At 38.7% G+C, this 11,059-nt stretch overlaps 3 protein-coding genes and 1 pseudogene across 5 annotated transcripts; 2 read left to right on the forward strand and 2 right to left on the reverse strand.

Annotated features, from left to right (window-relative positions):
* Positions 1–208: 208 nt before the first annotated feature.
* Positions 209–1,545, forward strand: LOC112797161 (S-adenosylmethionine synthase 3-like; annotated as a pseudogene).
* Positions 1,546–1,726: 181 nt separating this feature from the next.
* Positions 1,727–5,758, reverse strand: LOC112797163 (thioredoxin-like 3-3). 2 transcript variants are annotated; one of them, XR_003199661.3, is made up of 4 exons: positions 5,615–5,756; positions 2,452–2,626; positions 2,334–2,359; positions 1,727–2,037 (listed from the first exon to the last, which is right to left on the reverse strand). XR_003199661.3 is itself a non-coding variant. In XM_025839965.3 (4 exons), the coding sequence occupies exons 2-4, from the start codon at positions 2,590–2,592 to the stop codon at positions 2,000–2,002; spliced, it is 285 nt and encodes a 94-aa protein (XP_025695750.1). In that variant the 5' UTR covers positions 2,593–2,626; positions 5,615–5,758; the 3' UTR covers positions 1,727–1,999. The 2 variants fall into 2 exon arrangements, 1 of the variants encoding a protein (XP_025695750.1); XM_025839965.3 differs by having other exon boundaries at positions 1,727–2,117; positions 5,615–5,758.
* A 1,262-nt stretch (positions 5,759–7,020) lies between these two features.
* Positions 7,021–8,332, forward strand: LOC112797165 (S-adenosylmethionine synthase 3-like). Its single transcript, XM_025839967.3, has one exon. It carries the CDS (start codon positions 7,021–7,023, stop codon positions 8,191–8,193), a length of 1,173 nt encoding a protein of 390 aa, XP_025695752.2. The 3' UTR covers positions 8,194–8,332.
* A 262-nt stretch (positions 8,333–8,594) lies between these two features.
* On the reverse strand, positions 8,595–10,353 carry LOC112797166 (thioredoxin-like 3-3). Of its 2 annotated transcripts, XM_025839968.2 has the most exons (4): positions 10,240–10,353; positions 9,266–9,440; positions 9,147–9,172; positions 8,595–8,930 (listed from the first exon to the last, which is right to left on the reverse strand). In XM_025839968.2, exons 2-4 carry the CDS (start codon positions 9,404–9,406, stop codon positions 8,711–8,713), a joined length of 387 nt encoding a protein of 128 aa, XP_025695753.1. In that variant the 5' UTR covers positions 9,407–9,440; positions 10,240–10,353; the 3' UTR covers positions 8,595–8,710. The 2 variants fall into 2 exon arrangements, with proteins under 2 accessions (XP_025695753.1, XP_072092021.1); XM_072235920.1 differs by lacking the exon at positions 10,240–10,353 and having other exon boundaries at positions 9,266–9,640.
* Positions 10,354–11,059: the final 706 nt, after the last annotated feature.

The raw sequence follows: 11,059 nt of genomic DNA on the forward strand, positions 1-11,059 counted from the left end.
TGGAGCTATAATGGCTGACAACTTATGCACTAATCAATCGATTATTAAAACATATTTGAAGGTGCTACAGAAATTTGATATTTGTTAATTTCATGCATTAGAATGTACATTGTTTACTCTTTGATTATTGTTTTATATATTATTCATTAAACACATTTCAACATATCTTTTCTCACCTGACACCCTTTTTCCTTATTTAATGTCAGATATGGAGACCTTTCTCTTCACCTCCAAATCTGTAAATGAAGGTCACCCTGACAAGATCTGTGACCAGGTTTCGGATGCCATCCTTGATGCTTGTTTGGAGCAAGACCCGGAGAGCAAGGTTGCCTGTGAGACCTGTACAAAAACCAACATGGTTATGGTCTTTGGTGAGATCACAACCAAGGCAAATGTGAACTATGAGAAAATAGTTCGAGACACTTGCAGAGGCATTGGGTTCGTTTCAGCTGATGTCGGTCTTGATGCTGACAACTGCAAAGTTCTGGTCAACATTGAGCAACAGAGCCCTGATATTGCCCAAGGAGTTCATGGTCACATGACTAAAAAGCCTGAGGAAATTGGTGCTGGTGACCAGGGACACATGTTTGGCTATGCCACAGATGAAACACCTGAGCTAATGCCACTTACTCATGTCCTTGCTACTAAACCTGGTGCCAAGCTCACTGAAGTTTGAAAGAACAAAACATGCCCATGGGTGAGACCTGATGGAAAAACGCAGGTTACTGTTGAGTACAAGAATGATAATGGAGCCATGATCCCGATTCGTGTGCACACTGTCCTCATCTCAACACAACATGATGAAACTGTCACCAATGACAAGATAGCCAGTGATTTGAAGGAGCATGTAATAAAACCTGTCATCCCAGCTAAATACCTTGATGACAAGACTATCTTCCACCTCAACCCTTCTGGTCGTTTTGTGATTGGTGGACCCCATGGAGATGCAGGGCTAACTGGCCGTAAGATCATCATTGACACCTATGGTGGTTGGGGTGCTCATGGTGGAGGTGCCTTCTCCGGCAAGGACCCAACCAAGGTCGATAGGAGTGGTGCATACATTGTTAGGCAAGCAGCGAAAAGTGTGGTAGCTTCAGGGCTTACTCGATGCTGTCTTGTGCAGGTTTCTTATGCAATTGGAGTCCCAGAGCCACTCTCTATTTTTGTAGACACCTACAAAACAGGAAAGATTCCAGACAAGGACATATTGGCTCTGATTAAGGAAAATTTTGACTTCAGGCCAGGAATGATTGCCATCAATCTTGACCTCATGAGAGGAGGCAACTTCAGGTACCAGAAGACTGCTGCTTACGGACATTTCAGACGTGACGATCCGGATTTCACTTGGGAGACGGTGAAGATGCTCAAGCCCAAGGCTTGATGAGATAGCCAGATTACAGGTGGTTATCATCGCAGCCATCTTTCAGACTTTGGGTAAACAAGAAAATAAAAGGAGCTTCAATGCGTACCTCTTATTGAAGATTACGTTTCACAGTTTGATGAGGAACGAGGGTTAGATATGCTTCTTAGGCGGATACGTTAGTAAAATAGGAGTTTGCAGCATTAGCTGCCTCTTTTTTTTCGGTTTTACCACTTCAAATTTCTTAAACCGTTACCGATTCTTTTCTCATTTCTGCTGTTGATTGTTTTGCAGCCAATCTCGTGTAGTTGGTGTAAACTTAAAATGCTATCTACGTGATATTTTTTTTATCAATTTATGAAGCTGTTTACCTCATAAAAGGACGGTTTATATGGTTGTAGTTTCAAATGGAAACATTGGATACTGGGTTTGCCTGAATATTCACTGAATTGTTCATGATTCACAATGTTACATCTACTGGAAAATTGCAAGCATGTCACCTAACTCTGACAATAAAAATCACATTGTATAGTGTACTCAAGAGTGCAACCAGACGTGATCACGCAGCCTCTCTTCTCCAGCACCATACATTTCATCTACCTTTTCACCATCTCGAAAAAATTGAAAAGTAGGGGTGTATCAAATGTGTTGAGTTGTTTCTGGGCATTCATCAATATCTGCATAGACGAAGGAGAGCTTTGGAAAATTATTGCTCAATCTATGGAATGCAACGAGGATTTCACTGCACACACGGCACCTAAAAAACCAGGAAACTAGATCATTCATAATCTCCTGTTCTATATTTCAATTTCACACAACCACCTTACAAGTTACAACAATCAAGTAAGCCTAAATGGTAAAAGATGCTACCTGCTTTTGTGTTCACTTAACATCAGTTTCCATTATTATATCGATTCTTAATAACTTGTATAGTAATATAAATCAAACATATTCAGAGAAGAGATAAACATACCAAGAGGCGCCATAATTGATAACAGCCTGCAAAAAAAAAATAATCAAACATATGTCATATTAGAAATTGCAGAAAGATGAAGGGAAGAGATTGTTGGGAAATGGAAAGGGGTGGTTACGGAAGTTTTGGAGGATTTGATGTTGAAGAGGATGTGAGCGAGGTCATCGTCGGTGGAAGCAGTTTTGAAGTTGGAATGAGGGGTGAGAGGTAACCCTTCCTTGCTGCTGCTGGTGGTGATGCTACTTAAGCCCTTCTCCATTCTATGCCTACCGGTAATCAATCCCAATACAATCCTAGGGATGTATAAGTCAATTCAGTAACAGAATTCCAAGAAAGTTTGAGTGATATCAAACCTAGTTGTCAGAACCAAACCAATAATCATACCGGTTAGACTACTAGATCACTAGGTTATTAGTTCAACTAGTGGATCACAAGTTGAACCGGTCTCAAATAAAAATATAAAATCATCAAAATTAAAATTTAAAATACACGTCTTCATTAACACTTTAACAACAATCAAGTCTCAATTTCTAAAAATAACTAATAAAATAACTAATAGAAAAATAAACATCAAATTAGTTAGTACTACAATAGGCGAATAACTAATTCGCCACAGATTTGTGCTCCGTTTAAGGGTTTGCCGCGCCAATGAGTTCCTGCATGTACAAGACGATATTCGAATCGATACTTGCTTAAGCGAATTAGTGAGTTAACCGATAGACTAATCCAAGTTGATTTGCTTAATAGGATCTTAATTTTACACAATAAAAGTGCAAACATAACAATCCATAAATTATGTCCAAGGAGTTTGTGAGAAGCATCTTAAGACACTGTTTAAAAAAAAAATCAATCAATCACAGCACCTATTATCTAATAACACTATCTCTGACAAATTCTTCCCATTCCAATCTCTTGATTCACAGAACCTATGAGCATCAATATTACCTATAAAATTACAAATACAATTCATCTAAACCTATTACAAATTAAATCAATCAGTTGTACATACAAATCAAGGTTCTAAGAACCGGACCGGTCATCAAACCGCTCTAGTTATTGGTTCACTGGTTTATTGGTTCAATCGGTCCAACCGGTGGTTCAACCGAAAAAACCGTTTTAGAATAGAATAATATTTAAATTATAAACATCTTAAAATATAATTATAGTCTAATATAAATCTTAAAATAAGATTAGTAACAATGGAATGTAAAGGGATCTGATGCTGTGGAACACTAGCAGCCACTGTTGCTACATTACCAGCTGAATTCCTGAATTGAATCGGAAAAATAAAGTGAACTTTCAAATAGGTCAACACTTTACAACACAAACTTCCCAATATAGAATAGTAATCACTAATTGGCCCAAGCGAGAAATATTGTAATTTGATTTTGGCATAGTTCCCATTTACATTCATAATTGTTCATGTTGAGAGTAAAGGGCACTATTAAAATTATCAAACATTTAACACCATAAGCATCTTAGTATTGACACAAAATGATTGCAGTCAGCACATTGAAATTTTGCTTATAGGTTCAATACAAGGTATGGAGTCATGACACTCAGATGCCACAATAGTGGAAAATAATTCATAAAAGTAGAAAATAGGTTCAATACAAGATACATGATTAGATACAATTATTGGAGTAATTTCCCATGGAGCAGGTTTTTCATTTCATTTTATCCATTGATACATGCAATAAATCGAAGGAGACAACAAACACAAAGAAAGCCATCACTTCAGCACCAAATTAAGCTTAAGGCCAAAATGGACAAACCCTACCAATGAATTACCATCTCCTTTAAACTAAAAGTCAACACAGCATAAGCAGGGTCTTCAGTAGTGGTTTCACTGAGACTATGATTAAATTGATTCAACAGTTATTATGAGATCATCTATAATCATATATGCACTAGCTTAGTTTGAACACCCTAAGAGATTTTTGGGGAAAAAACCATTTTCAAGAGCTATGTCATAAATTTTTGTATTACAGGTTATTATTTCAAACACAAACTAACTTAATCAAGTAACCAGAGCAAAATTACAAAATAGAGCCAGCAACAAGCAACCAGCTAACAACGATTAGAAAACAGCAATTACACTAACATTGGTACATTATGAAACAGACCAGTAACCAGAACAAAATTACAAAACAGAGCCAGCAACAAGCAACCAGCTAACAACAATTATAAAACAAACCAAAACATTAACCAATGCAATAATCATAAAACGCTAAACCTGCACCCAGCAATTACAAACAAATCCAGCAATTACAAACATTAGCACATTATAAAACATTCCAAAACACTAAACCTTCACCCAGCAAAACCAACAATTACAAAACAAAGCAATCAGTGAATTTGAACAAAATAATTAAGAGCCATCAGCAACTAGCAATTACAAAACAGAGCCATCAGTAAATTTGAACAAAAATTTCAGAGCCATCACTATCCAACAATTACAAAACAGTAAAACACTAAAATAGACGAACAGAACCATCGAGCCATCAGTAAAAATTTACAGCCATCACCAACAGGCAATTACAGAACATTACAAGAAAAATGGAACAAAAATTGAACAACAATTTCAGAACTTCAGACGAAGACGAAGACCAAACATTCAGAAATTAAAAGGAAGAAGTGGAGGCGAAGCCACTAACCTTCGATGGAGGAAGGGACGGCAATCGGCGAGACGAGGCGATAGGCGAGACGACGGCGAGCTGCTCCAAGCCACGAACAGAGAAGCCAGCGAAGATGAAGACGACGTGACGAGCTACCTGAGTTCCGGACACAGGAAAGAGGAAGAAGCGGCGACGTTGAGGACCTGGGAACGGCGGCGGCGCTGAGGACCTCGGGCACGACGGCGGCAATGAAGGGCTAGGGTTTTGCTTTGCTTCAGAGGTCTTCAGGGAGTAAACGAATGATTTGGGGAAGAGGGGGGTGTATTGTTCACGCATGGTTTTGGCTTTTCTTTTTTTATTTCTTAAAACAAATAAACAAAACTACAAAACAGTGTCGTTTTATTTGAACCGGCCGGTCATCGGTCCGGCCCAACCGGCCGATTTTTGACCGGTTTGCCGGTTTTCAAACGGTTTTCTATCAGACGGTTATTAGAGGAGGACTGGACCGCTTGTATTGCCGGTTCGCAGTTAAACCGGTCGAACCGGCCGGTCCGGTCCGGTTTTCAGAACCTTGATACAAATACAATTAGCATCAATACATTAAAACAGCAAAAATCCAGTATAAAAATTAAAAAGAATAACTAAAAAAAATAAAAAACTGACCTACAGCAGAAGCAGAAACAGAGTCAGTGACGGTTTTCCAACTTGGAGTCGGTGCAGGTTGCGCCGTTGCAGAGCAGACCACTGGCGAGAGAGGGCAGAGCTTCCAAGAGGAGCAGAGGAGAGCTTGCAGAGGAGCCAACACGATGACGGCGGAGGCAGCAGAGGCAGACGAGCACAAGGCTGAGGCAGAACAGGTGAGGCACGACACAAACAAGCGGCCGGAAAGACAGAGACGGAGGTGGCAGAGGCGAACAAACACTGGCGGCGTGGGGACAAGGCAGAGGAGCCGACGAGGAGAGTGTGTGAGTGAGATAGAGAGGTGAGAGTGTGTGAGTGAAGCTGTGATTCTTGGGAGATAATGAGTTGAGGTTGGGGATGACCGGATGGTTTGGGGTGCCGTTGGGAAATTAGGTTTTTTTTTTTTTCAAATTCATAAACCAAAATGGCGTCGGAATAAGAGAATTTTTCTAATCTTGCTTAAAAAACCCATTAAAATTATTGAATGTGTTGTTCTTCTGGTTCTTCTTGTTTGGACTTGTGCGGAATTATTCGTTTGTTATTATTGCCTTTATCCAAATCCATTTGGATCTGCTCCGCATTATCGTTATCAAGATCTGGTATAAAATATTTGTGGCTCTCGATTTCTGCAGCTCATTCGATCTATATGTCCTTTCTTTTTTTTGTTTTTGTGATTTTTTTTATTTGCTTGGTGATTATGCTTGCATGAAGTAATAATAAAGTGAAATTGTAATTCTCTAGTGAAAGCTCAGAGAATTGAGAGATCGGTTGTGCGGTTTTTGATCTATTTTATCAGGCATGAAACGAAGTAGCTTTTGAAAATAAATATTTGCAAGCTAGTAGAAGCCAAAACTATCGCTACCTTTCCTAGAATCATTAGAGTAACGATAAATCAACGTGTCGACTTTACTTAAAATTACGCAGTGCTTGATTCCTGTTGTAAACATTTCACATCGTAGATCTACATACGATTCAATGATTTCATCACAGATTTAATGTGATAATGAAATCTAATTTCATCTTCATTGACCTGAGATGTATATAAAGTATGATAGATATAACAACAAATCAACTGTACAAGTGCAACTCCTAACTAACTCACGAACTGTTATACTGCATAACTTCATTATATGCAAAGACATTTGGCCAAAAGGTTATCTACGATCATTATGGCTTTACATGGAGCTATAATGGCTGACAACTTATGCACTAATCAATCGATTATTAAAACATATTTGAAGGTGCTACAGAAATTTGATATTTGTTAATTTCATGCATTAGAATGTACATTGTTTACTCTTTGATTATTGTTTTATATATTATTCATTAAACACATTTCAACATATCTTTTCTCACCTGACACCCTTTTTCCTTATTTAATGTCAGATATGGAGACCTTTCTCTTCACCTCCAAATCTGTAAATGAAGGTCACCCTGACAAGATCTGTGACCAGGTTTCGGATGCCATCCTTGATGCTTGTTTGGAGCAAGACCCGGAGAGCAAGGTTGCCTGTGAGACCTGTACAAAAACCAACATGGTTATGGTCTTTGGTGAGATCACAACCAAGGCAAATGTGAACTATGAGAAAATAGTTCGAGACACTTGCAGAGGCATTGGGTTCGTTTCAGCTGATGTCGGTCTTGATGCTGGCAACTGCAAAGTTCTGGTCAACATTGAGCAACAGAGCCCTGATATTGCCCAAGGAGTTCATGGTCACATGACTAAAAAGCCTGAGGAAATTGGTGCTGGTGACCAGGGACACATGTTTGGCTATGCCACAGATGAAACACTTGAGCTAATGCCACTTACTCATGTCCTTGCTACTAAACTTGGTGCCAAGCTCACTGAAGTTAGAAAGAACAAAACATGCCCATGGGTGAGACCTGATGGAAAAACTCAGGTTACTGTTGAGTACAAGAATGATAATGAAGCCATGATCCCGATTCGTGTGCACACTGTCCTCATCTCAACACAACATGATGAAACTGTCACCAATGACAAGATAGCCAGCGATTTGAAGGAGCATGTAATAAAACCTGTCATCCCAGCTAAATACCTTGATGACAAGACTATCTTCCACCTCAACCCTTCTGGTCGTTTTGTGATTGGTGGACCCCATGGAGATGCAGGGCTAATTGGCCGTAAGATCATCATTGACACCTATGGTGGTTGGGGTGCTCATGGTGGAGGTGCCTTCTCTGGCAAGGACCCAACCAAGGTCGATAGGAGTGGTGCATACATTGTTAGGCAAGCAGCGAAAAGTGTGGTAGCTTCAGGGCTTGCTCGACGCTGTCTTGTGCAGGTTTCTTATGCAATTGGAGTCCCAGAGCCACTCTCTGTTTTTGTAGACACCTACAAAACAGGAAAGATTCCAGACAAGGACATATTGGCTCTGATTAAGGAAAATTTTGACTTCAGCCCAAGAATGATTGCCATCAATCTTGACCTCATGAGAGGAGGCAACTTCAGGTACCAGAAGACTGCTGCTTACGGACATTTCGGACGTGACGATCCTGATTTCACTTGGGAGACGGTGAAGATGCTCAAGCCCAAGGCTTGATGAGATAGCCAGATTACAGGTGGTTATCATCGCAGCCATCTTTCAGACTTTGGGTAAACAAGAAAATAAAAGGAGCTTCAATGCGTACCTCTTATTGAAGATTACGTTTCACAGTTTGATGAGGAACGAGGGTTAGATATGCTTCTTAGGCGGATACGTTAGTAAAATAGGAGTTTGCAGCATTAGCTGCCTCTTTTTTTTTCGGTTTTACCACTTCAAATTTCTTAAACCGTTACCGATTCTTTTCCCATTTCTGCTGTTGATTGTTTTGCAGCCAATCTCGTGTAGTTGGTGTAAACTTAAAATGCTATCTACGTGATATTTTTTTTATCAATTTATGAAGCTGTTTACCTCATAAAAGGACGGTTTATGTGGTTGTAGTTTCAAATGGAAACATTGGATACTGGGTTTGCCTGAATATTCACTGAATTGTTCATGATTCACAATGTTACATCTACTGGAAAATTGCAAGCATGTCACCTAACTCTGACAATAAAAATGACATTGTATAGTGTACTCAAGAGTGCAACCAGACGCGATCACGCAGCCTCTCTTCTCCAGCACCATACATTTCATCTACCTTTTCACCATCTCGAAAAAATTGAAAAGTAGGGGTGTATCGAATGTGTTGAGTTGTTTCTGGGCATTCATCAATATCTGCATAGACGAAGGAGAGCTTTGGAAAATTATTGCTCAATCTATGGAATGCAGGGAGGATATCACTGCACATGCGGCACCTGAAAAACCAGGAAACTAGATCATTCGTAATCTCCTGTTCTATATTTCAATTTCACACAACCACCTTACAAGTTACAACAATCAAGTAAGCCTAAATGGTAAAAGATGCTACCTGCTTTTGTGTTCATTTAACATCAGTTTCCATTATTATATCGATTCTTAATAACTTGTATAGTAATATAAATCAAACATATTCAGAGAAGAGATAAACATACCAAGAGGCGCCATAATTGATAACAGCCTGCAAAAAAAAAAATAATCAAACATAAGTCATATTAGAAATTGCAGAAAGATGAAGGGAAGAGATTGTTGGGAAATGGAAAGGGGTGGTTACGGAAGTTTTGGAGGATTTGATGTTGAAGAGGATGTGAGCGAGGTCATCGTCGGTGGAAGCAGTTTTGAAGTTGGAATGAGGGGTGAGAGGTAACCCTTCCTTGCTGCTGCTGGTGGTGATGCTACTTAAGCCCTTCTCCATTCTATGCCTACCGGTAATCAATCCCAATACAATCCTAGGGATGTATAAGTCAATTCAGTAACAGAATTCCAAGAAAGTATGAGTGATATCAAACCTAGTTGTCAGAACCGAACCAATAATCAAACCGGTTAGACTACTAGATCACTAGGTTATTAGTTCAACTAGTGGATCACAAGTTGAACCGGTCTCAAATAAAAATATAAAATCATCAAAATTAAAATTTAAAATACACGTCTTCATTAACACTTTAACAACAATCAAGTCTCAATTTCTAAAAATAACTAATAAAATAACTAATAGAAAAATAGACATCAAATTAGTTAGTACTACAATAGGCGAATAACTAATTCGCCGCGGATTTGTGCTCTGTTTAAGGGTTTGCCGCACCAATGAGTTCCTGCATGTACAAGACGATATTCGAATCGATACTTGCTTAAGCGAATTAGTGACTTAACCGATAGACTAATCCAAGTTGATTTGCTTAATAGGATCTTAATTTGACACAATAAAACTGCAAACATAACAATCCATAAATTATGTCCAAGGAGTTTGTGAGAAGCATCTTAAAACACTATTTAAAAAAAAATCAATCAATCACAGCACCTATTATCTAATAACACTATCTCTGACAAATTCTTCCCATTCCAATCTCTTGATTCACATAACCTATGAGCATCAATATTACCTATAAAATTACAAATACAATTCATCTAAACCTATTACAAATTAAATCAATCAGTTGTACATACAAATACAATTAGCATCAATACATTAAAACAGCAAAAATCCAGTATAAAAATTAAAAAGAATAACTAAAAAAATAAAAAACTGACCTACAGCAGAAGCAGAAACAGAGTCAGTGACGGTTTTCCAACTTGGAGTCGGTGCAGGTTGCGCCGTTGCAGAGCAGACCATCGGCGAGAGAGGGTAGAGCTTCCAAGAGGAGCAGAGGAGAGGTTGTAGAGGAGCCAACACGATGACGACGGAGGCAGCAGAGGCAGACGAGCACAAGGCTGAGGCAGAACAGGTGAGGCACGGCACAAACAAGCGGCCGGAAAGACAGAGACGGAGGTGGGAGAGGCGAACAAACACTGGCGGCGTGGGGACGAGGCGGAGGAGCCGGCGAGGAGAGTGTGTGAGTGAGATAGAGAGGTGAGAGTGTGTGAGTGAAGCTGTGATTCTTGGGAGATAGTGAGTTGAGGTTGGGGATGACCGGATGGTTTGGGGTGCCGTTGGGAAATTAGGTTTTTTTTTTTTTTTTCAAATTCATAAACCAAAATGGCGTCGGAATAAGAGAATTTTTCTAATCTTGCTTAAAAAACCCATTAAAATTCAATGTCAAAAATAAATTTTAAAAATAATTTTGTTATTATAAAATATGAGTTATTCTTGTCAAAATTTCAAAAAGATAGATACAATTTTTAATTTTTAATAGTTTACTGTTTATCTAAATTTTAAAAAAAAAAAATTTAACTTGATTGTAAAAATTAAACTAATAACTGATTTTCATAAAACCTGCAGTTAGAGGCTTAGAGCAATTTCAATGGATGAGTCTCTAACTCATTTTTTTTGATTCGCGAACTTTTATATCTTGGAGAAGAAAAAAGTTAAGTCCTTTTACATAGTTCGAAGAAAAAAAACTCAAAGATTTTT

The sequence above is a fragment of the Arachis hypogaea genome, chromosome 4 (assembly GCF_003086295.3).
Source record: "Arachis hypogaea cultivar Tifrunner chromosome 4, arahy.Tifrunner.gnm2.J5K5, whole genome shotgun sequence".
Classification (NCBI taxonomy): Eukaryota; Viridiplantae; Streptophyta; class Magnoliopsida; order Fabales; family Fabaceae; genus Arachis; species Arachis hypogaea.

Excerpts from the sequence above, each read along its gene's own strand:
- LOC112797163 (XM_025839965.3), bottom strand. The coding sequence starts at position 2,592 with ATGGAGAAGGGCTTAAGTAGCATCACCACCAGCAGCAGCAAGGAAGGG. Across the intron at positions 2,360-2,451 it reads TCAAATCCTCCAAAACTTCC|GCTGTTATCAATTATGGCGC; the intron begins GTAACCACCCCT and ends TTTTTTTTGCAG. Across the intron at positions 2,118-2,333 it reads ATCAATTATGGCGCCTCTTG|GTGCCGTGTGTGCAGTGAAA; the intron begins GTATGTTTATCT and ends CTGGTTTTTTAG.
- LOC112797165 (XM_025839967.3), top strand. The coding sequence starts at position 7,021 with ATGGAGACCTTTCTCTTCACCTCCAAATCTGTAAATGAAGGTCACCCT.
- LOC112797166 (XM_025839968.2), bottom strand. The coding sequence starts at position 9,406 with ATGGAGAAGGGCTTAAGTAGCATCACCACCAGCAGCAGCAAGGAAGGG. Across the intron at positions 9,173-9,265 it reads TCAAATCCTCCAAAACTTCC|GCTGTTATCAATTATGGCGC; the intron begins GTAACCACCCCT and ends TTTTTTTTGCAG. Across the intron at positions 8,931-9,146 it reads ATCAATTATGGCGCCTCTTG|GTGCCGCATGTGCAGTGATA; the intron begins GTATGTTTATCT and ends CTGGTTTTTCAG.